We start from the raw sequence: 25921 nt of genomic DNA on the forward strand, positions 1-25921 counted from the left end.
AAAAATTAAGTAATTATTATGGCTAACAAAATACTTAGCCATTTAAATGGGTAGTCAGATTTTTTTTTGTGGCTGAAATAAAGAGAAAGTGCAAAAACGATATTTTATAACCTTGTTTACTATGAATAGTTCCTTTGACTTGTACTTTTTTCTTGTGTCTATGCAAATGAGCCGTACTCACATTTCATTTACAAAGAATAACTAAGCATGCAAAGCTTGTAATGCTAATTACATGGGCTACAATAATAAATCCCAAACATATTCAGCCCAAAAACAATCCAAAGTCTATTAAAAATCTAAAAGGCACAAGAATTACTACTCTAAGGAACCTAAATTATCCCGACCATACGGGCTACGTTAGTTACGATTGCAAGCGATATTTGTGACTTGGGTAATCGATTCGAAGAACCAAACTATTTAAGTTTATGCATACTAACTGCGAAAAAAAAAAGAAAATCTTATTTGTAAGTATAGTCTTCGAATAGATACTTTTAAGCTACAATAAAGAGTTACTAACCAAGCTATAATAGGATATTGTAGTTTTAAAACGAAACCAAGTATATTCTGGTAATCTAAGATTGCATGATTATAACAGAAAGGCTGTTATAGCTACACCGAATTACCTGTGCAATGTAACCGAAATAACTAACCACATTGCTTCCTGTGACGAGGAAAGCTGCCCTCAATAGCTTGAGCCCTGCACTGAGCAGCACTTGTTAATAATGCTGGCACCTGTATGTACCCGCCGAAAGAGATTTTTAATTAAAAACGCCAAGGCAGAGCTTGTTAATTAATTCAGCACGCAATATACTGCATCTGAGTTAGTCTTGCTGATAAATTGCTGAAGTACAGAAGAGAATGCATTGCCTACCTAAAGAGTGTTAATAAGAACACCTCTGATAGTGTCACCTTGATTCCAAGCACGGTAATAGGAAAACCACATTATACTGTATCTGCTGAAATAATGCCTGCTAGAAGTAGAAGTTCAAATGACACTACATTCCTAACACTATTAGGAGAGTGCTGATCTGTATCACTTGTGGTAAAAACAGAAATATCTTTTGATTTCTTGGCTCTTGATAGTGCAACATAAAGCTGCCCATGAGAAAAGCATGAACGTGGAAGATAGACGGATACTTGGTTGAGAATTTTCCCTTGAGACTTGTTAATAGTCATTGCAAAGCTTAATTTTACAGGAAATTGTTTCCGTTCGAACATAAACAGGTAGTTCACAGATTTAGAAGGTCTTAAATTTATCCTGTGTATGAATACTTCTTCCCCCTTGTAATGACTAACTGCTATCGTACACTGGATTACATTTGGATAAAACCTTTTACAGATTAACCTAGTACCATTGCATAACCCTGATGATGGCAGCAAGTTCCTCAGCAGTATAACAGGGCAGTTTTCTTTTAGTACAAGCTCGTGCGGACTCATTCCACTAGGGCAAAGCTTGTTAATAAATTCAGTAGGGTATATGTTGCATGTATCGTTAAGAATTGCATCAAAGCTCTTGTACGTAACAGCTTGTCCAGGAAACTTCTCAATCATAAATGTATTTATACAATCCACATCATCATTCATGGGTGTCAAGATTGCCTTTCTAGTGAAAACCTCATTGTCAAAGGAGCCATGACCAATTTCTAGAAATGTTGTTGCAGCAACAGTAGGCACCAAGTCTGCAATATGTTCAGTGCACTGTACAATCTGTTCTGGCAAATTGACCATAGCATTTTCTGTTCGCTGTAATTCACCATTACCTAGCCTTAACAAAAAATCAGCATACACTGGATCTTCTCTCGCTCTAATATTTTCTGTTAGCCTAAACTTTCTAAACTTCGGCCACAGATTAGAAGTAACGATACTTGCTTGAACTGCTTCTTTCATAGTTTTCCGAGGAACCACTGGCAGGACCTGCCTGAAATCTCCGCCAAATACAACAACTTTCCCTCCAAAGACCAGCTTATTCCCACATATATCCTGTAATAAAATATCTAAAGACTCTAGATTTTCCTTTCTAGCCATAGAAGCCTTATCCCATATTATTAATGTAGTTTCCTTCAACAATGCTGCCAAACTACCCTGTTTTGGAACATCACATGCTAGTGACCCTTCATGGTCAATTGGAATCTTAAATCGAGAATGTGCAGTCCTACCCGAAGGAATGTTTGCTGCAGCAATTCCTGATGTAGCTGTAGGCAATACAATCTTGTGCATCTGCCGGATTTCTGCATACAGAGCATTGTACAGAAAAGTCTTTCCTGTACCTCCAGGGCCATCAATAAAGAAAGCGCCACCTTTCTGCTGCAGCACATGGTCCATTATGCATTCAAACGCTACATTCTGTGCAGCATTCAGCTGTGACCGACAACCTAAGCATTCCTCTGGGATCGGTGCATCAAGAGCATCTATGATATCTTTTGTACGGCTAAATTCATCACTAACTTCTAGTGTTAAGTGTTCCAGTCCGAAAAAAGCAAGAGATCTTCCCATGGCTTCAAGGTGCTGCTCAACAGCTCTAACAGTTAGTTGTTGTACCTTCACCAACTGATTTGGAAACCTATGACATAAATCTTCAGCAAGAAAGGAATAATAGGTATTCCAAAGAGCAGCAGGATCTCTTGGCTGACAGAACATCAGAACCGTTGCAAAAAGGCGACGTAAAGCAACAGGCATATGCGTTTCACATGCTTCAGCCATTGTTGAATTAGCTGTATCATCATCTTCAATAAGACCCCGCTTCAGAGCAGCCTCCTGAAAAGTTGGATACACACAGCCATTTACAGTGCGTAAATCTTCAAATGATACAGGGCTCCTTACATTCAACAACAGCAATCTAAGGAAGAATCTCTCACCTTCTGCAGAAAGACAAACGCTAACCGGCCAACTGAAATCCTGTTCTGAACTCTTTGTTTCCACACCTTATCACTTTGATGCCACGTGTAATGCTCGCAGAATTCACCATATAAATACCCTAAGCCATGTTCAGAAGCAGCATTCATGGCAAAAAATTCAGTTAGCTGAGTCCTTGCCCGCTTACCATCTGAAATAACAGCCCGCAACCTTTCATGAGGATGAACGTGAACAGTCTGCATGTTAGGCAAATGCACTTGTAGAGGTAAAACTGAAGGATACATGTCAAACAGATCAAAACCGAATATCCTCCATGCAGCTTCACAAGGAGATACCCACCTTCCTGATTGATACTGGTGAATTTCATCAACAGGAGTGTTGTTAGAATCCACAACATTGTATGAAATTCTATCATGACCCTTGTATACATACTTGTATAAATACTTAACTGCTTTAATAGTCGAACATACCTCTACATTCAAGTGGCAATCAAATAGCATTGACAGATAAGGATTGTATGGAATAACCCACTGGTTGTCTAGCTCTGCATTTCTTATAGTAACCTTTTCTCCAGTTTCTCTCCTGCGATACACAGGATAACCATCCTTATTATTTGTTGTTTCACTGCAGAACTGCTTAGGGTACTTGCTTTTACAAGTACGCCTAAGTCCATTTTTGCGCATGCAAGAACACTCTGGATTCAGTATACCACAAGGGCCATGCATCATATGCGCCAACACAATCTTTCTCAAACGGAAATTAGTCTCAGCAGGAATTTCAGCACAAACAAATCTATCATAGTCAGCAGGAGATTTGAGCTTGTATTCAGGTTTTAGAATAATCAGGAAATGTGCATGGGGGAGCCCTCTTTTCTGGAACTCGATTACATAGACCATAGCAACAACTTCCCCAAACACTTTTTTTCCATTATCTCTTTTTTCAGTGCAAGTAGCTTTGCTCTAAAAATCCGTGCAACCAGATCGGGTCTATCTTGTGCGGTTTCACCAGCACAAAGCTCAGCCTTTATTTCAGGCCAATTAGCATTACATGTAATCCAGTAATCGTTACAAAAAGATCTGGCTTGCCGAATCTCTGGACTAAAGCCATAGCATTTAGATAACGCTTCTTCATATCACGAGGACCACCAATATAAGTAGGAGGCAAAATAACTCTACGACCAACATTCTGCCCAAGAGTCTCCCCGGCATCTAGTGAATCCAAAATACCCTTATACAAATCGGCTCTTATTGTGTCCTGATTGTTTCGAAAGTAATCAAGCCTTGCATTTTCAATCTTCACGTACATATCGACAATGTACTGCTGGAAACACCTCCCTGCTCGCAGCATCATATTATTAGGCCTGATCTGCAACCTGTACGCATAATACTCCCTAGCAGAGATAAACTTGTCTGCTTTAGTATTCTTCCTCTTCGAACCTACAATGAGAAGGGCAACCTAAATGTTTCAAATCCAGAAATATAAGAACATCATAAATGCAATTAGATAGCCTAGGCTGAGAAATGCTTACGGGTTTCTTCCTGATCTAATAATTCAGCTGTTGTATGGACAGCGCAAGACATAATAGGATCTGGCATTGCATCTGTTGCTGTCCGACCTGGATGAGAATTTTTTTTAAGCCCCTGAGTCCAGCCACATTCTCCCCGAGGAAATAACAAAGGATATTGAAGCGGATCATAGCAACCATAATTATGGTAGATACGGTGAGACTCATTAGATGTCGCAGTCACTAATATATGAGGGCCCAAGCTTTGGCTAGACGAAGCACTTTCTGGCCAGATGACAGCAACATCATCAGCAGCAGAAGCATTATAAATGCGTTGATCAAGAACCGGAGCTTGATTTAACACAATTCTTGTATCTGCATGAATAGTTTTATCTCTTAAAGTCCGAAAGAACATAGCATAAGGATTTTGCTGAGATACCTGCATTAGAATACTGATCACATCTTCTCTTAATTCAGGAAAACAACCCAGCCTATGTTCTGCCTCATGTTGGCCATCATAAAAGTACAGCTGCAGGTATTTTGGATTACCCTCATCAGGCAATAAATCTGGAACAAAATGATACATTTGACCATGCAACTTGAATACATAAATCCCTTTGTAAGTGTTTGCATAATAATGACCCCCAAGCGAACTAAATGCAAACAAGTTGTTATATAGTCTAGCATATTTTCTAAAATGCACAGCACCTTCATCTTTAGAAGTAAATAAGTACACAAGCTCATGAGGATAGGCATTCTCAGCTATTGTTATGTCTCCATTCCCACAGCAAAAATGTAAGGACTCAAACATAAATTTTTTTGCACCACATTTGTCACAAAAGAAAGGCATAGCAAGCCTGAAAGATTCTGCTGGTAGCTGTCTATCCATAGAAGCAGCAAGAACACCTACCCAATAAAGCAAGAACAGAAAAAAAAAACACATGAGAAATCTCATAAGAGCGCAAAGCAAAGCAAGCAATGTATATAAAACCACAGAATCATTTACCTTCTAGCCTAGCTTGTTTCTGTGTTTTTTTAGGAGCGTTTTTTTTTTGGGTCTGCTATTCTACATGAGGCAGAGGTCTCGTTATGCATGGTATACAACAGCTAAGGATAAAATTTCCAACACACTGTAACACAGTATAGCCACCACCAGGGGAAAAGACAGCATGATAGAATGTATGCACCAAAAAAGAAAGCTTTATTTAAACAGCAGAAAAGGCGACAATAAAAGGGGCCATTCAATTAATATCGTATACCTATCAACCTGAGACGCGGCAAGGTCTTGCATACATTTTTGTCGCTTTGATGTACAAGTCCGTGGACGGCATTTAACACCAAGCTGGGTGTCTTGTAAAGGAGGGCTGCATTCAAAGATATCGATTATTCTTTTTTTTTTTTTTTTTTTTCCGAAAACCCTTGGTTGTATTCCTAAGTAATACAGCATTGCCAAATGTATGTACCTAGCAAATGCTGACTGTGAAGTCCTTTGGGAAGCCTTATTTAACCTACTGCATCGCTTTCGAGACAGTTGAGGTATGCCATAGAGACAATCTACCAAACACCAGGTTACAATGGCACAAAGCATTAAATCAAACCAAGAACAGCACACCAACTTATTAAACTGCTAAAGCATCAAGCTAAAACAATACCCATCAGTACGACCACAGAACTGGCTGCATCCTTTGCCGAATAACGGGAATTCGTGAAACTTTCTGCAGATCAAATCCGCAGCCAATGGAAAACTTAAACCCTACAAACCATCCAACAATAATAAGCAAAAAATATCCCCTGCTGAAACAAAGCCATTTTAAAAACTAGCAAGGAAAACTCTTTAAATAAAGCAGAACTCAAAAAGTGGCATAAGAAACACTTAGTAAATAATAATTTCATTCATTAAAAAGTAGCCATAATAGGCAATACATGAAGAGCATTCTTTACAGGTCCAAAATTCCAGCAACATCAGACCAACTATCACCTCTAGTTCAGACAAGCATAACTGCTAAATAAAAGCTAGCTACAAAGCTGACCACAACAACAAGAAAATCCTAACAACTGATTATACACCCCTAACTATATAAATTCCAAAAGAACCTAGACCTTCTACATAGAGCTATTCAGTCCTAGCACATTTGTAAACAGCAGATAACTCAGCTGGACCAGTAACCATCTGATCAGAAATATGTACTCCTACGCCACTTGCATTCGGTTCATTTCTCTCGATCCTACGCTTCACCGGTAGACTTGGCGGAAGGGCCAGAACTGGAATCTGGTTTGCCTCGTCAGTTGGTGTCACACATGAATCGCTAGCCAAACAGGTAGCAAGCTGAGGCTGAACAACATTCCTTTCCAAACACTCAATATAGCCTTTTAGCACCAAATACCTCTCCCTTATCAGAGAACATTCTCCACTCATCTTTGCTGCAGCACCATAGTTAGCATCGACTATCTCTAGATTGAACACAGAAGCTATAAAGAAGCATGCTTTCTTTGCAACCCTTTTCTCAGCAATTGCTGGTTCAGTACAAGGGTCACTGAAAATGCATTCCACCGCAATACTATTGCGAGCACAGGTAACCATCAACCAAGACATATAGCCATGTCCATCTAACCTAGTGGTCTCAATACCAGTCACAGTCACACCAGTCTTTCTCACTAAAACTCCCAAAAACTGTGCAAAATCCATTGCAACATGAACATCATGAATCGAAACATCCTCTCTAGTACTGCACTCTGCACGTATGGAATTCAAATCTTCTCTGCCTTGTATTAATTCAGCGCATCTATTCTTATATAATTTTACACACAGGCGGTACATCTTAATCCGTTCATAGGTGAAATCAGACACCCGAACATTAAAGCGGCTGACTAATCTCTTCACAGCCTTATGAGCTGCTCTCTCGCGAGATTCTTCAACAGAAGCAGCATCTCCACCGTAGAAAAGTAATTTCGTACGGCAGTTTGGCTTATTAACCCGCACAAAAACATTGTTCTTAGCAGCGTTTATAAAGCCATAAACCGGAGATGGAAACTGCAGCCAAGCAACCACCTTTTCCAAAAGAGGCTGGAAAGGAACAAAGACTCTATTTGATCCTCTAGCCATAACCTATAACGGCAAAATGTATGTTCAGGACAAAGTATGCAGAACAGGACACACTCTTTCTCTCACAAACAAAGCACTAAGGCCTACCTACAGTAGCTAGCATAAATTGTAATCAATCAAAGGGCAAAAAAGAAGTCTATACAAAGAGAACCCTAGAAAACAAAGACAGTAAGTCCATGGTTAATAGCAATATAAGTAACTACACATTAATCATACCCTCAGCCTACAATCAGTAATAAGGGCAGGAAAACCAACAACTGCAGAGATATAAAGAAGCCAACCAGTATATATTTCAAGCAAACATGTGGCACATGAATCCTTTCTAAATGCACATCATCACCCTAATCCCCCAATTCCATACTACATTAGCCCTAAGCTTATAACAATACAAAAGCGATCACCCATCCAAAAGTGTGTTTTCCTTCATTAAACCATCTAACAAAACAGGCAACCTTAACTCTTCTCTAAAAAGTGGCACAATTTTGTGGCTTTTCTCTTTTATATTAGTCTCTGATATTTTTTTTTGAACCTAAAGAAATAGTAAAAATCATGATATACCCAAAGCTAATATCAACACATTAGAAAACAACCGTGCTACCAAACAAAGGGGTTCAACAGCAAGAGGCAAGATAAGCATAACAGGCACCTTAAAAACTCCTGTAAGCTGAAGAAGGAGAACAAGCTACCACCAACAACAATGCAAAGAGCACAACCAGCAAACCTGCAGCCCCACAAACAACCACAATAAGAATAAACCAACCCAGATGTTCACTAATAAGTATTCCCACTAAGTCTTTCCTTCACAAAGTATTCAAATGACTACAATCTATTCTGTGATTCAAATAATGGCTACACACAAAAGAACAATCGTACAGCTACAGAGGCACTTCCAACACCACAAGAAAACATTAAAACGAAGATGAAACCATTAGCATAGGAAGTCAAACAGCAAAAGCACACTCGTGAAGATACTACCATAAATGAAGATTCGATAATCTTAGGTCCAATTTGTCAAGGAAGCAGAATAAAAGATACATATTAACAGAACAAGTCCATCAAATACAGAATATAATGTCATCTATAACAAAGCACAACCTCCTAAACACACACTCCTCCAGAAGAAATTCAGAGCGCCCACATTCAGAAAAGTAACATTCTCCCCCTCTATATATAGACAACGGTAACCAAGGCCACCCAAACTACATAACCCTAGAACTACATGACTTTTTGATTCAAATTCAAAGTCAAAGTCTTTTTTTTTACAGAAATTCAGACATTGAAGTAACGGCCAAGTAAATGACTCAATTAAGATAACACAAAGGCTACACCAAGGACAACGCAACCTACACCACGACCCAGAGGAACAAGAGAACATACCAGCCACTGTGCGAGAAACAACCATACCCAAATCGAAAGAAATCCATTCCAGACCTCGTCATCAACGCACAGGTGTACCCAACGAACCCAGCTACAGGAGAAACCCAAAGCAAAATAACAAAGCAGCACCAAAACGATCCTTCAAAAACAAAACGAACAACACCACCTTAGCTGGCAGGCAAAGACAGAACGAAGGATAGCTGTAGGCTTCAGCACACATGGCAAACAATTGCAATAAAGCTAAGCAAGGGCAATATCGGAAATACATTAAAAGTGAGGGCAACGCTGTAATAGCACCACACAACACTATTCACCAGCTACAGTAATTATATTTGCATGTTTATAAGGGTTATAGATTATTGCATCATAATACAACTATTGCATTAGAATAATATTTCATGTGGAGTAAGGGCCTGATCTCTTCAGCTTAATATCAGTTTTAGGTCAGCTTCAATCAGTTCAGTTCAATTCAGTTCCTAATTTCCTTCTCTTATAAACAATTCAGTTCACTTCAGCTCTAATTAGTTCGATTCAGTTCAGTTTAACTCAATTCAGTAAATCAGAACAGGCCCTAAATGATGATAACCATGATTGAAAACTGAGAAAGGGCAAATGAGATGGCCCGGTGTGATTGAAAAGTGACGAGCTAAGGTTTGAAAAAAGTAGTGATTGAAAAAGAAAAGGGAAAAAAAAAGGAAACATCATCATCATCAGATGAGCAAAAGTCACGTTAACCATGTGTGCTGTAAATTGAAACTTCCAAATTCCTTTGCTCGTGTGGGACGCAGGAAAAGGACATGCATCGATATAGACCCAAATACAATTTTTGAAAACTTTAAAGAGTAACTGCTAATTTAATCTGTTTAATTTCATTAGATTAGTAATAAACATCTTTTTAAACACATCGATAATGAACCACAAATTTTTTTGTCTGTCGTTTTTTATATAGAAAAATTATAACTTAAAGACAAAACAGTGATGAAAGCTCCTTCAAATCAGAGACGTCTAAAAGCAAGTGAAAACCTAAACCACGTCTATGAGGAAATTTTTTAACATTAGTATACAATCAACTACATCATCCTCACTTATAAAATGATGGATAACATTTACCAATTTATTATGTCTTTTTTGCTCTATTAAACACATGATAAATATCATGAAGTACTATCATATATCTTCCTTAATAAATTGTACTTTAAATTAGTATGATTGTTTTAAACTTTTGAAAGAAAATGGATAACTTATTCACTTCAAACCATTGACAACGACCAAGTTGTCACTAGCTTTATGGTTTGTATAAATAAATAAAAATGGTTAATTTAGAGTACTAAAACATCAACATTGGCAGATACAAAACAAAAGAACAATATAGTACAGGTTTTACTTTTGTAGTTTTGTAACTCCAAAAAAGAGCAAACGCGGTAACTTTTTACACTTCCCAATTTTCAACAGTACGAGTAGAATAACACACGTAGTTTAACACGTGGGTCGGTACTCGGTAGAAGAAAATAAGCACATTTTTTTTAACCTCAAACAAGTTTACAAAAAATTCAGTAAAATGGTCTACTTTTTAGTTGCTTTTTAATCTTTATATTTTGTTTTTTAGAGTCAATTTTTTAAACTTTGATTATATATAAAATACAAAATCATATCACGTGAGATTTTATTAAATTTAACTTAAAATGCACAAAGTACTTTATTAAAATATTAATTTCTTATAATTTTTTACTCATATCATATTGAATAGATACATGATCAAATATGTATATTGTAGACCGTGTGTAATTTAAAGCCTAAAGAATGAAATTATAAAAACAAAGGAGTAATATACGGAGTACGGAATACTTGAATAGGTAGTGACCAGTGAAAAGTGAATCTAAAATAAGACTTGTTTTATTTTTTAAAAAAACAAATAGTTTCATGCTATCTATAAAAAGAAAGATAAATAAATTACATCATGTCAATATGTACAATAATATAATAAAAAAGACTTCATCTTAAAAGTTTAATTTTTTAGCATTACAAGTATATCAGCAAAATTAATTGTAAAAAACATATACTACGTAGTACAAGTATATCAGCAAAAATTAATATAATACTAGATGAAACCCGTGCGATGCACGGGTCGATCTATTTTTTTTAAAAAAATATTTTTCATATTTATGACTTTATGTAATTACATTTATTATTTTATTAGTTGTATGTAATATATCATTTTTTCCGTATTTGTTTAATATTTTAGATAAAATTTCTAATCTCAAAAGATAATATTTCGTATTTAATTAATGTAACCATTAAAATCTGATTGGTTAATTATGGTTATGTGGCACTTTGAATTATTTATTGGATATAACTATAAATTATAATCCTACGTGGCACGTTAACTAATCTTAGGTGGCATAATTCTATTGTAGTGTTTTAAAAATATTAATCCTATGTGGCGCTCTGATAATTTTTAAAAATAAAAATCCGTGGCGCTCTAAAATCTCGGGAAAAAACTCCCCTTTATATATATATATTAGATTTAATGTACGAAGTATCTAAAAAAGAATCCAATTTTTTCCTTAGCCAATACCTTGCACAAATAATTAGCCAGCTCAGTTACACGGGGCTAATGCTTGAGTTTGGAATACAAAAAAAAAAAAAAAAAAAAAAAAAAAAAAAAAAACTACCACATTTTGTTTGTTTGTTTATATATCCATCATTCATTTCATTTCATTTCATTTCCCCAATTCATTCCAACTTTCAATTTCTAACACCTCACCCTTTATCTCTTTCTCTCTCTTACTCCAAACTTAAGTGTCACTCCCTAATTAAAGAGAATCCTACAACAAACAACCCAAGAAAAAAAAAACAGAGAAATCTCAATAATAATAATAAACCCCTCCAAAAAAAAAAAAAAAAAATTAATATGGTTTTATCATTAGTAGGAAGTATAAAAGGTGGAGAAATTTCAGCAGCAGGTTTACGATTTGTAATACTTCAAATTTCAGAGGTTGAATGCTCTAATATTGTGGTTAAATCTGGGTTAAGATCCTTAACAAGAACTCCCGTCAAATCAATATCATCAAACAATAGTTCTTCTTCGGTGATTATTGATTGTTTTCTCAAATCATGCCATTTATGCAAGAAGCCTCTTTGCCCTGATAAAGATGTTTACATGTACAGGTAATTTTACTTACAAACATACATTATTTTTTTTTATTATTAGTGAGTAGTTTATGTGGAATAGTGTATATCGACTTCTGCGTAAATTATTACATGCACTTGAGATCACCCAGATCGAGTACCTAGAATGGTGCTCTCAGTCTTGCTGGCTCGTGTTTGGGTAATGGGTACTTTTGGTTTTGATATCATAATGTATAGTGAAATAATTTTGGAACAATAATTAATTAATTCTAGATATTTTTCATGTAATTTAGGAATGATTTAGATAATTAAGTTTGATTTTTTTAAAAATTGGGTTTTAATTATTTTTAATTAAGTCCATTAAATATTTGTACTTATCCAATTAATAAAGTTGTTTACTGGCTAGTGGTAGTTATTGTCACATGGATTAAAGATGTCATAAATGATGCTTATCCATAAAGTTACAAAAAATATCCTGAAAAAATCAAGTGAAATTAGGTTAGGTTGGTTTAGACCTTCTACTTCAAGCTTCAACCATAAAAACTAAAGTGATAAATCTTAGCTTCATCAAATCGGGTTCTACAAAAGCCCACGCCAAACAATAAGATGCACTTTACATAAAATCAATTGGTAATATATCGAGTAGTACACTAAAATCAATTGGTGATATATTAAGTAGCGCTCTAAGTTATATGGAGTATGTTACACAATTAATTTTAACTCACACGTTGATTAACTTATCTAGCAATAGCAACAAGAGAACTTACTAATTTTGACATATGAATCATGCCCATAGAAGTCCACTTCATAAACAATGTGAAGTGTCAACATGATCTATAATAAAATAATTTCCTATAGCCCATTGGACCACAGAATACCAAATAATTGAAACCAATGCAAATTTGACTCATTATTTTAATAGTAAATAAATCATACCAAGTACTACGTATTATATTTCTTATTGTACTACATTTCAACTAAATTCACTAACCTACCACCCAACTTAATGAGCAGCAACTAATTAACTGGCAATTGCAGGGACTTAATGAGATATAACACTGATAAAATTTTGCCTTAATTAGAATAATGTTTAATTTCCTCCTAAATACAATTTTAATAATGAAGAAATACAATTTCACGGAGACAAAAGTGTAGTTTTTGCGATGAAAATGGTTAAAACCACTACTTGAAGTAGGGATTATCCCAAAATTGGTTTTAATTAAGGCAAGTAGCGGTTTTGAGATAAACTGTTGAGGTAGCGGTTTTACTTCGTAATAAACGAAATTTGTTTATCACGGACATTAACTGGGACAACCTTTTTAATAATTCATGCATATGTTGTACGAGCATGTTTGCTAATATATTTAATTATGTATGCAGGGGTGACCAAGGATTCTGTAGCATAGAATGTAGGAACAGGCAAATAATGGTGGATGAGATGAAAGAGATGGAAGTCAAGACCAAGAAGAGGCTTGGTACTTCTACTGCTATTTCCATAGATTGTGCTGGATGTGAGACTTGTAAGCTATTAGAGGACCTTCGACGACGTCGACAACACCGTAACAACAAGCTTAAACCCTTGATCCCTCCTACAAAACTGCAACAACCTTTACTCTCTTTTTCATAGTTTATATAATTATATGATATGAACCATATGATATAATATTCAGTTGATCATATATAAATATATACTACATACGTAGTAATTAGGAATAATATTTTGGTGTAGAAATTTCAAATTTGGTATGGTATTAGTTAGCTATCTAGGGTTTATAAGAGCACTTTACTAAGTGGCCTGGTCGGAAATTTCAAGTCAGATCATTTAGCAAATGTAGCCACCACTTTTGGAATCAATTTATTTTATTTTTTAAGCTAATTTTCGATTCAATTACTGCGTATTATTCACAAAATTGAAGGAATTTCATTCAATTAAGGGCCTGTTCACTTTGCTTAATTTCAATTCAGTTCAATTCAGCTTCAATCAATTCAGCTCAGTTAAGCTCGTCTCAGTAAATATAAACAGGACCTAAGTATGTTTATTTGATTGTTTCAAAAAAAAAGTATGTTTATTTAATTAATTGAGTATATGTATCAACTTGAAGGTGATGATTCATCATTACACTCGAGCAAAAGGATGTTTTTCTTTTAACCAATTAATTACAGATACAGTTTTCCATGTTTGGGCTAGCTTTATCGTCTTCCATAGATACGTAGTACGTGTTTAAGGTTGTATTTTGGATCGGACCATTTATGGCAGCCAAAGGTTCCTCAATATCATATCACCATATCGGCAGCATTCTACGATCCCTGTCACTATTACAAAGCATGATCGTTGTTCCTAACAAACATATAAAGCTCAAACTTGTGACCTTAAAGTTACAAGGTGATCTAAATTCCCCCTAACTCCACCAAACTTACGTACTTGTTGGTTAATGTGAACATTAAGCTTACTATGTTTTGTTCAATTTTAGTTTATATAAAATACATAGGATGACTTCAAATAAGTTTCAATATGTTTTGATTCACTAATAATCCTGTTCTTTTTTTTTTTTTCATCTGTTTCAAATTATGCGCAATATTTGAGTACGCAATTTTTGTGAGATATGAAAAATTCTATTATAGACAAGTCATACTTCAACAAAAAAAAAAAAAATCCAAATAAGTTAAATTCTATTGAATACAATATAATTAGCCTTTTTCTTAAATTTTTAGTGGCGTATAAGCGAGATAACATAAGAGCAACTCCAATGGTTGCAGCTAGGGACTTGCTTGTAATTTAGAAAATTCCCTAGCTATTAGCTTAACCATTGGAGCTTAAAAATTAAATTAGTTTGATCAAGCAAATTAGCTTAGCTAAGCTAATTTGCTTGAGAAATATACTTGCCAAAAGATAGGTTGATTAAAATAATAAAATTAAATGTAAAAAGCTAATTAGCCTTAATTGACAAAGAAAGTAACACAAATAAATGAATTTGCAACAATTATATATGCGAATTATATTTCCTGTTATATTCGTGGTTATTTTCTTTATGCTTAACGAAAGATTTTTTTTTAAAAAAAGTATCAACTTTCTTTAAAAAAAAAACACTCAACTTAATTAATCACCCAAATAATCATACAATACAATGTATGTGAGCATTTTTTTTATGCAAAATCACTAGAAATAGTCTTTGGAAAACTAAGGCCAGGTTCTTTTGAGTTGTTCTGCTCCGCTCTATTGAGGTCGCTCTACTCTGCAATGTTGGAAGCTGTTGCTCTATTCTACTAAAATATGCCGTGTTCTGCTGAAATCTGTTCTTCTCTGCCTAGAAGCTTAAAAGAACATAGCCTAATTCATATATACCTGAAATAAGTTACTTAAAGCTTGAACTCTACTCGAGATCACTTAACAAGATATGACCCATCTCAAATCAATCTAATACAAAATTTGAAATTATGAAAATACACATTTTTATTTTATTAAATAAGAAGTTGAGTAGACATGGAAATAATTAATTTAGAGAAAAAAAATAAATAATTGTGAAAGGAAGCCGTTAGGCAGTAATATAGGAATTGTGGAAAAAGTTGAGTAATATTGCTATGTACAATTAAGACTTGGACATGCTAATGAACCTGGGCTTTTGTCTCTAACAATTGTGTTTATATAATATTCTTAAAAATTCATGAGATTGAAAACTCATCATCTTTTAATTTCATACAATATAATACTTCCTCCGTTTCTTTTTAGTTGACACGTTTCTTTAGTCACGTTTGTCAATGTACATATTCAACCGTTCTTATCTTTAATTACCGATAAGCAAAAATTATAAAAAGTTGATATTTTGAAAATATATGTTGTGACGAATCTAACAAGAACCCACATTACTATATTTTTCATTACGTATAAATCACAAAGGGAAGTGTGTGAATAGTGCTAAAGTCAAAACGTATCAACTAAAAAAAAAACGGAGGTAGTATTATTTCTTTCATTATTAGACATTTTTGAAAATTTTAAAACAACTACTAATTGAATAGCTAATATTGACTACAAGGTAGCTGCGTTCTATGTCTAATTGACCATGAAGCATTTAAAATCTATTCATATAATTTTTGAGACTTCAATAAATTGAAAACGGACATATTAATGCTATCAAGGGCATTTTAGTCATTTAACCAACAAAATATCAAATTATTGTAAAGAAATGAAGTTGCATCACTTTGCTCACTTGATCCTCTCTTAAAAACGTTTATCTTCCTAATAACACAAAATTAGCCAAATTCAGATATCATAATATTGAAGAAGCTACTCACAAACCTTAAAAACCATGAAGCATTAATACCACGTACGAATTAACAAGTCCAAACAACTTCTCCAAGTCATCAATCAATTGCGTTGGGTTTGATGCCAAAAGAAAAGAAAAAAAAAAAAAAAGATCAGACGAATCAATGAAATTCCAACAAATTCTACTTCCACACCAACACTAGATCTTAGAAATTAAATTAATTTGGTCAAAAACTTTCATAAAAAAAATCAAATCAAAAATACCCAAAATTAAAAAAAGATAAAAAAAAAAAATATTAAAGATGCTACATACAATAATACAACAACAATCTAGATTTCTATCGATTAAACTTTTTAATCTATCAATCAAAATCAATTTCAATTCTCAAGTGGGTTTTCTTAATCGGGTTCGGGTATCAAAAGCAACTCTCAAAAAATCGTAATACTTCAAAATCCCCCTTCTTCAATTCACAATTCATTATCCCTAAATCTCAATTTTTTTTTCTCTTTCTCTCTCCTCAAATCTCCCAATTTTTTCTCTTTCTTCAGCACCGCCGTGTTTGCCGCCGGCTTTTAATCGCCGGCAACCGTTCTCCGGCTTTTGTTTTGTTGTTTTTTCGCTTCAATTGGTTCTCTAACTTGCGATTTTTGCAAACCCTAGTTTTGATTAAATTGTGGAATTCCCCAATTTGATCAGTTATTTTGGGTTGGATCAAGTTGGGAATTTCTGGGTTTTGGTTTTTTTCAGCTGGGTAATGGAGGAATTGAGCGTTTTTGCGGAAAATTTACAAAGGCTGCGAATTTATTGGGGAAGAAGGGTTTTGTGAAGTTGCTGTAATTTTGGTGAAAAAGAAGTTAATTTCTTCTTTTTTTCTGGGCTTAATAATAATTGTATAAAAATAAAAATATGATGTTGCATAATAGTAGCAATGGTAATATTCAAGGAAGTTTTAAGCAAAGTTGTAGTATATTAGCAGTTTTATGTGATAGTAGTAAACTTAAAGAGTGGGAAACTGAGGATCGGCAGCGGTACCCTTTTCCTGAGCTTGAATCTTTTAGCCGTTTAGAGGTATGTGCTGAAATCATACTTTTTTTGCATAGTTGTTTAAATTGTGTTTTTGTGGGGAGGAAGAGTGATTTCTTGTAAAATTTGCAGGTTAGGACACTGAGAAATCCGAGCTTGGATGAGTTTGGGAGGACCCTTGAATCGTCGAAGCCGAATGTTGTATATTTACAGGGGCAGGTGTTGCCAAATGATGAAATTGGGAGTTTAGTATGGGATGGTGTTGATATGTCTGATGCTGAAGTGATATATGAGGTGTTTAATCATGTGTTGCCTACCACGGTATGTGCATTTGGTGCGATTTTGTAGTGTATTCTTGGTGTTCTTATGTAATTGCAATGCTTTTTTTAAGAAATTGTACTGAAATTTTGTGATGGTAATAACTATGTTATGAAGAGGATGAAGATAGATGTATCAATCAGTTATGCTAAGACTCATATAGGGAACTTATTGATTAGGGCAGTAATGCTTGTCCTGTCTTAGGAGTCTTGTAAGTAATTGAAAGGCGTCGATTCATTTTATTGTCTATGTGCTATACAGCAGGCAGTTATGTAATGTTGAGTGTGTTATGCTAGTGCCAAGAAGTAGCGTGTTTGTTCGAATGGGAAGCTGAGTGAGAAATTGAGAATTACCCTTCATGTTGAAATGAACCTTCTGCTTTAGATAATATACAGAAGCAAGTTCTGTAAAGGTTGTAGTTTTGGAAGCAGTGTCTGACTGGCCATGGGGAAAAGTTGGTATGCGTTTTGACTTTCACAGGACTTGTCGAAGCTTTCATTCATGTTGTTGATTTGCTTATTCTTCACTATGGTTGTAGCTTAGAAGTGATATCAACTCCAGGGCTTGTATCCTGACATAATATTTAAAAATGTACCTTGGTTTGTAAAACATGGAAGTATTATCACTGCAGGGAATGTGATATTGAGTATTATAATTTTGTAGGTTTATTTGGAGATTCCCAATGGTGAAAAGTTGGCCGATGCTATTCATTCTAAGGTGAGTAAAAGCCTAAAATTGTCATTTCATTATTGTTGTGTCAAAAGTGGCTACCCATATCATTTGCCGCTTAAAATTTTATTTATCAGGTAGTATATCGATTAAGACTTGTTATCCCTCCTTTTGGCAGGGGGTCCCTTATGTCATATTTTGGCGGAATGCATTTTCTTGTTATGCTGCTGCTCACTTTCGGCATGCATTCTTTTCAGTTGTACAGAGGTATTGGTTTCACTTGCAACAATCTTTTTCTTGTTACATAACCATATATTCTATGCAGAATAATTGTATTGTGAGACAAGGGAGCTGTTTCAGCCCTTACTAACTTGTTTAGAGCCATTACTTTACTTGTTTTTTTTTTGGTTATTGGAGTTTTGGTTACTTATCCATTTTTGAAATCTTATCCCTTAGATGTACTTTCCTTTTAGGGTGGCAATAATAGATCTTTATCTATTGTTAGATTGTCCTTTGATTTTAATCTTGTTATTCAATCTTCATGTAAACATATTAGTTCCTCAGATATTGCAGTGTTGGCAAAAGACACCTTATAATTTTTAGATCAAGTGAATATGATCCTGTGAATCTGCCATGAGTTAAGAATTTGGCATGCTTGGTTGGTAGTTTGAATTTGACATTGCTTAAACTTTCTTGCAACTCTCAAAAAACTTTGGCATGATAAAAATGCATTTAAGTAGTTAGGTTGTCTTTAATACTAAATTCTGCTCAAGCTTATTGTGGCCAAAATTTGCATGATAAAGAGCTATTTCAAAGACAGAGGTTTCACTGATGACAGTATACTTTATCTCTGTTCTGGGAGAATATTCAAACAAAAGTTTTTTTTTTGTCCTAAAATATAATCATCAGTAAAACTTAGAGAACTCCTAATTTCCCAAGGAGCTTCTGGGGGAGCAATTTATTTCAGGCTGGAGGTGAATAAGCTTTAGAATACCTCAATTTGGGATCAGTTAATATCAGTATATGGCATGTGTACTGTGTTACTGATCAAATGTATGGAGAAAAATCTGATTGTGTGGTGTTCATTGTTTATTCATGTTGATATGTTTAGGAACTATAATTTAACTCTTTTTCGATGCAGTACGCCCTGCCATACCTGGGATGCTTTCCAACTGGCTCATGCATCATTTAGTCTTTATTGCATTCGGAACAATGCAGTGGTTCCCCGGAACAGCCAAATGGCTGGTTGTAATCTGGGGGGGCCATCTCTTCTTGGGGAGGCTCCCATTGTTGAAGTTGCTTTGCCTGAGGCTGATGATGGTGATGAAGAAGATGGCTCTGGGAGTAATCTTTCTGCTGTTAAAATTCATGACGATGAAGTGAGTGTGAGATTTTTGATCTGTGGGGTGGCATGCTCATTGGTGAGTCACTGAATTACAAAGCCTGCTTGTTTCATGGCTATGAAAAGGACATTTGCTGATATACACATCTCCTTTGTAGGATGCATATTTGTTGGGATGTTTGGAGGATGGACTGAATGCACTTTTGGGCATAGAAGTAAGTGCACCTGTTCAGTGCAAACCCCCTCTCTCTTTATTTTTTTCCCTCTGTATAAACTTAATTTATCTGTTTTATTTTGTTGCCCTGTTTTTTTTTTTTTTTTTTTTTTTTTATTTTTTTTATTTTTTTATATATATATATATTTTATTTTATAAGCATGGAGCTCATCTTCAGTACATATTATTTTGTATTTTTGCGTAAGGAGTGGTTGATCAATAAGTTTTTTGTTGGTTTTCCTTATATCATGCCTCTTTTAACTTCTATCATGTCTGTTCGAGTGTCCAAAAGGTTGATGGATTTATGGTTACTAAATTAGTAGATATGCACTGAATGTCATGAATGGTGCTCAATGCAATTTTAGGGCAATTTTTGGCCATGAATGGGGCTGGGAAAATTAAAAGGGCTTGTCTATTTTTCTTTTTTTTCCATACTGTCTAATATGTTTTTATTTTTCAGATTCGTGGGAGCAAGCTTCAGAACCGCTTCAGGTAATGTATGAATGTATGCTGGTGATGTTGTTGCTTATTCTTCCAATGTTGAAGGGTGATAATAAAATAGAGAGAAAGGCGGGGGGGGGGGGGGGGGGGGGGTTAAGGCTGATAGAATTGCATTTGTTTGAAGTTTTGAACCATTTATGGATCAATGAATTTTGCCATTTCAATGTGTTGCAGTGCCCCACCACCACCATTGCAGGCAGGTACATTTTCACGTGGTGTTGTGACAATGAAATGTGATATATCTACCTGTAGTGCTGCCCATATATCTGTCCTGGTGTCTGGTAGTGCACAAACGTGCTTTGATGATCAGGTGAATCATTTTCTTTGCTTATTTTTGCTCTTGATAGTTCTTGAGTTGGATAATGTATTTATACTTTGTTTTAATGAATGATCAGCAATTGGAAAATCATATAAAGAAGGAGGCGATTGAAAGAAGTCAGCTCATACAGGCAGTGCCTTCCTCAGAAGAAATTAAACTGCCTTCATCTGAGCCTCGGACATCTGACTCAATTGCTTGTGGGGCAACAGTTTTTGAAGTCTGCTTGAAAGCGCCATCATGGGCTTTGCAGGTTCTTGATTCAGACCCTTGTTCACATATGCTTTCTGTTGGAAAATGATATTAGAGGAGTTTATTGAGCAGATTTGGTAATACGGAGAATAACATCTTTTGGGCAATGAACTTTGCTTGGATATGACATCCTCCTTTTCTTTTTCCATTTTATTTTAAATTATATTTTATTAATTATTTCATTCTATTATTGAGTGGAGACAGAAGCAATCAGTCTTATTGTTTATTTGTGAGATAAGCTTTTTATTTATTTTTGTAACTTTTTGGCTTCTGATCCCAAATTTTTATTGGTCCTGTGCTTGATATTTCAACAGTATATCATGGGTCCTGCTTTCAATTTGGGAAAGTTTGTTTTAAAAAATATTTTGCCTTTAGATGTAGGACTTTGTCTTTCAGTCTTTCTGATGGTGATGCCTTTTAAAGGTTTTTAAGTGACATGCTTCCGTCTGCAATGGATGATATATAGCCTTTTGGCTTGGTTGACAACTTGATGTGGATATCAATGTACTAATAATTGGTGTCCTGGACTCCTGGAGTATAGCATTGAACTTTTCTTCATTGAAGTGTGCTTTCTTAATGCCTCTAAAGATCGATGTTGTATTTTTGTATCTTGGTTGTCTCCGGTTTTTTTTTTTTAATAATATTATTTTCCTGTTTTTACATTTTTTTGGTCCATTATTGGATGTTTTAGGTATTGCGGCAGCTGGCGCCGGAGACATCTTACCATAGCCTGGTAGCCCTTGGAATTGCAAGCATTCAAGGACTGGCTGTTGCTTCGTTTCAGAAAGATGACGCTGAACGGCTACTTTTTTTCTGTGCAAATCAGGATACAGATAGGCATCCGCATAATGATGATCTCACTGCTCCACCTAGTTGGCTTAGACCACCTCCTCCAAGCAGAAAGATTTCCGGAACTGGTCAAGGGTCAAGTCCTTGTTCACATGATTGTTATCTGTCTGAAAATCAAGCTGCTACAACAAAAGCTGAGCAAGAAGATAAAGAAACTAGATTTTATAATGGGACTTGTAATCCAGATTTTCCCATCCGGCAGAAGATAAAAGTTGCAGCTATGAGGCCCATACCTCAATCTAATATTCGGAAAATGATGCCTTTTACGGGTATAGTGCAGGCGGATAATTATGATACTGGTCAAGTGAAGCTTAGTTTGCCAGCGCTTCCACCAACAAAACATAGTGTATTAGCATCAAATCCTGCACCTAATAGAAGGGCAACAAATGCTTTTCAGGCCAAGCAGATCATATCCTTAAATCCAATACCTTTGAAGAAACATGGTTGCGGTAGACCACCTATCCAGTTATGTTCAGAGGTAAGGTTCCCCGCTTTTGAAATCATAACACTCTCACCTGGCTTAGTTTACACTCTGTAATGTCTGGCACAAATTATTAAATCCTTGTTACTGTGTGTGATACTGTGATGGTATTTATCAGGTCTGTATTGCATCTTTTAGCTGTAGGATCTTAAAATTGGAAGATGCAATACTCCCTGACCTACGCATTACCATGAGCATTATTTTAGACAAAGTAATCCACTAGTTTTGTTTTTTGGGAGAACAAAGTAATCCACTTGGATATATGATGATTTTTGATATCGGACAGTTCAAGATTGTTGCAAATTTTGTCCAGGGTTGATTATATTTCTGCAATATGATGTACATCAAATCGCTTGTTCTGATTAAAGTAATCCTTACTGTTTTATCTGAATCTTGGGTCATCTTAGACTAATTACTTTCCATTTTCAGGACGAGTTCTTGAAAGATGTAATGCAATTTCTTATGCATCGTGGACACAGTCGGCTCATCCCTCAGGGTGGGCTAGCAGAGTTCCCTGATGCCATCCTCAACTCTAAACGTCTGGATCTATACAACTTGTATCGAGAGGTATTTTGTGGTTTCTTCTGATGTTGTAATGTATAAACTGATGCTATTAATGCAGTATGCTGATGTAGTGATGTGGATAAAAATCTACAGAGAGGGGTCATCTTTCTTTAATTTACCATGTTTGTTTCTGGAGAATAAACTGAATTATTTTCGCTTTCAGGTTGTTTCAAGAGGAGGTTTTCATGTTGGCAATGGAATCAACTGGAAAGGGCAAGTTTTTTCGAAGATGCGAAACTACACTGCAACCAATAAAATGACTGTATGCTCTCTGATTCTTCCTGTCTTGCTTTTTTCTAGTATGTAAATTATCTTCTTCCTCTCCTAGGCAATGTTATAATACAAGTATATCTTAGGGCAAGGTATGCTACAATTTTGTCTTCTTTTTTCCGCCTCTCATCCTTTTGTTATGCTATGTATCCCCTTTTGTTGGGGGTGTACCTCATTTTGAGGGGGAGGGGTCTTCATACTGTTTTCTCCCTACTTCCCCTGCTTGTGGTTGGGAATCTCAAATACTTTACCCCTCTTCCCTCCTTGGTGACATGATAACCCTGTTCAATCCCATGTCAGCTCTGAAGCCCCGTTGGAAATTCTGACTTAGTAAAGTTCTGATCTTTTGATTTCCAAAATGCAAAACTTTTCAACCTGATTGTGTTGTTAAGGTATGCTTCATCTTCATCATTTGTTGAGCTACTCTGGAGAGGATTGGGAGCCTTTAGGGTAGACATGTGCAGGAGAGAAGGTTTTGATTGAAATCCAGAAAAGGCCTGATTTTTAATTAAAATCTTACCTAGGATTTAAGATTTAAATTTAATAAGGAGTCACTAAGTACTCAATTGTTTAATTTGAATCCTAATCATATTCCTAATCACAAAATCTTAATTTCTGAACTAATTAGAGATGCTAAATAAAATAGTTATAGCTGAGACCCTTGTCCAGCGAAAATTGGGTCTAATTACCTCTTTTCTCTCTTCATTATTTCCTTTTGTCATCCATTTTAATTTTTTCCATGCCTGCTTCCCTCCTCATCTATCTGCAGCTCTTAGCTCAAAGCCCACTGCCAATTGCCATCTTTAGCTAATTTTTCCTCTCTTTCTTATTGCGAGTTAGTTTAGATAGATCGGCAGTATCCTCTAATATTTTCTGTACCAACTACCATATTACTGAGGCTTTAATTTTAAAATCGTATCATTTGAACATAAAGTTTAAATGCTTTTTCACTTGAGGTATATGTATTAATTATGTATTATGGATTATAAAATTTTAAAATTTGATATTTTTAAAACTGTACAAGGAGACGAATCCAATTAATTTACTGCATAATAACATTTGTGAATATACTTGTGTATAGATTTATCTATGTTCATATTGTTTGCATGTGTTGTACTTAATACCAATCCTGTGAAGTCCCTCTTGTCATGTAGCAACTCACTCTCTGTGTGCATCTTATCCTTGTTTTAATTTGTTATCTGAGTTTTCACATCTATCCTAAATGTCTCATTGAGTCATTGGCCTCTGTTTTTATTCCTTATAATAGCGCATGTTATAGACTTGTAATTGATGGCACTCGTCTCCCTTGATTCTGGTCCGTGTCATATTGTGGACTATATGGGAGGTGGGCTTGTGGGTGTTTTTTTGTTGATATGTTGCTGTTTGTGGTCTTTTGTACAATACACTTCTTATCCTACATTTTTTCAATTTCGATTGTTTCCTTAATTCCATAGTTGAGCTTATTATCTTTAGGCAATTGCTATGACTTCATTTGTTTTAATTTCCACTACAGACTTGAAATTGTAAGATGTTATTGATGTTTGCTTGTGATTTTGGCAGGGTGTTGGAAACACTCTTAAACGACATTATGAAACATACTTACTAGAGTATGAATTGGCTCACGATGATGTTGATGGAGAATGCTGCTTGCTATGCCATAGGTATGTGCTTAAATTTTAGTATTGTCCATTAGTTTCATTAATCATTATGTTGTCCGTTTTTGCTTTCCCGTTTGAACATTTTTTCACTTATTCTCTACCACCTATTAACAGTAGCGCAGCTGGTGATTGGGTCAATTGTGGTATATGTGGGGAGTGGGCTCACTTTGGTTGTGATAGACGGCAAGGTCTTGGCGCTTTTAAGGTAAAGTTATTGTCTAATGTAGTACGGAGTAGTATGTTTTTACAATCTGTTAATAGTGGAAAATGTACTTCGATTTTTACTTAGCCTCCAACAATGTGTCATCTTCGATTTTGCAGGATTATGCAAAAACAGATGGATTAGAGTACATATGTCCACATTGCAGCGTCACAAATTTCAGGAAGAAGTTGCACAAGCCCTCAAATGGGTTTTCAGAAAGTCTTGCGTATTCAAGACATGTGTGATACTCATATTTTCAAATTTCTTTTCATCCTTTCACCTAGGGTAGTACTTTTGCTCCCATGGTTGAAAAATTATTTCGATATTCCTGGGGAAGGAGTTATCAATTGAGGGATTTCTGGTGATATTTGAAAATGGACGATACACCAAACAGAGGAGGCAGGCAATACACAGAAAGCGGATGGAGAACAGTGAGGTGAGGGGGAGGTGAAACACGAAAGCTTAATCTCAATATAACTTTAGTTTTGTTTTTTTAGCAGTCCTTTTTCCTTATCAAGGGAGGCGCCGTGAATGATGGCAGAGTTTATCTACAGGAATAGGAAATAGATCCCAGGAAAAAAGGTCTAGTGTAAAATAATTAGAGCATATGATTTGTATTTAGGTAGATGTAGCATTATCAAAGTGATGGATCATTCAATTCTAATTAGGAGTTGACATTGTTGTTCCTCTGTCTAACAACAGTGTAAAGTGCCTTATTATTATTTTTACCATTTTTGTCTCTGCCTTGCTTCTTTTTTCTTCTTCCCTGCGTAAACGTTTCAGATGATGTGTGAACTTATAATCGCGTTTTGAGAACTTCACCCTTTAAATGTTACTTGTTCAAATTAGAAGCTATCTTAATGAGTTATTTCAAGGTACCAAATCTGTTCTATTTGATGATCAATTCCAAGTTAGACGAGGTGATTTATTTACTGTTTTCCAAAGATATATATAGAGTAATGGGATTGAGTCAAAAACTTTTTCTTTATTCAATGATATTTTTCGTATAAGCGTCTACTGCAACAGAAGATATA

General features: G+C 35.3%; 3 protein-coding genes across 3 annotated transcripts; 2 read left to right on the top strand and 1 right to left on the bottom strand.

Moving 5' to 3' along the window:
- Positions 1 to 645: 645 nt before the first annotated feature.
- On the bottom strand, positions 646 to 5688 carry LOC145570757 (uncharacterized). The gene is made up of 6 exons (XM_081629902.1): positions 5625 to 5688; positions 4382 to 5263; positions 3901 to 4289; positions 2856 to 3812; positions 949 to 2754; positions 646 to 732 (listed from the first exon to the last, which is right to left on the bottom strand). The coding sequence occupies exons 1-6, from the start codon at positions 5686 to 5688 to the stop codon at positions 646 to 648; spliced, it is 4185 nt and encodes a 1394-aa protein (XP_081486028.1).
- Positions 5689 to 11539: 5851 nt separating this feature from the next.
- On the top strand, positions 11540 to 13842 carry LOC145571832 (FCS-Like Zinc finger 17-like). The gene is made up of 2 exons (XM_081630868.1): positions 11540 to 12005; positions 13347 to 13842. The coding sequence occupies exons 1-2, from the start codon at positions 11749 to 11751 to the stop codon at positions 13591 to 13593; spliced, it is 504 nt and encodes a 167-aa protein (XP_081486994.1). The 5' UTR covers positions 11540 to 11748; the 3' UTR covers positions 13594 to 13842.
- Positions 13843 to 16260: 2418 nt separating this feature from the next.
- Positions 16261 to 25628, top strand: LOC145570192 (AT-rich interactive domain-containing protein 4-like). Its single transcript, XM_081629211.1, has 15 exons — positions 16261 to 17296; positions 17384 to 17572; positions 18233 to 18286; positions 18417 to 18505; positions 19380 to 19659; positions 19739 to 19795; positions 20255 to 20286; positions 20470 to 20605; positions 20691 to 20864; positions 21555 to 22190; positions 22623 to 22760; positions 22921 to 23019; positions 24588 to 24688; positions 24800 to 24890; positions 25007 to 25628. The coding sequence occupies exons 1-15, from the start codon at positions 17135 to 17137 to the stop codon at positions 25130 to 25132; spliced, it is 2364 nt and encodes a 787-aa protein (XP_081485337.1). The 5' UTR covers positions 16261 to 17134; the 3' UTR covers positions 25133 to 25628.
- The last annotated feature ends 293 nt before the right edge of the window (positions 25629 to 25921 follow it).

The sequence above is a fragment of the Chenopodium album genome, chromosome 12, assembly GCF_948465745.1.
Source record: "Chenopodium album chromosome 12, dcCheAlbu1.1, whole genome shotgun sequence".
NCBI classification, from domain to species: Eukaryota; Viridiplantae; Streptophyta; class Magnoliopsida; order Caryophyllales; family Amaranthaceae; genus Chenopodium; species Chenopodium album.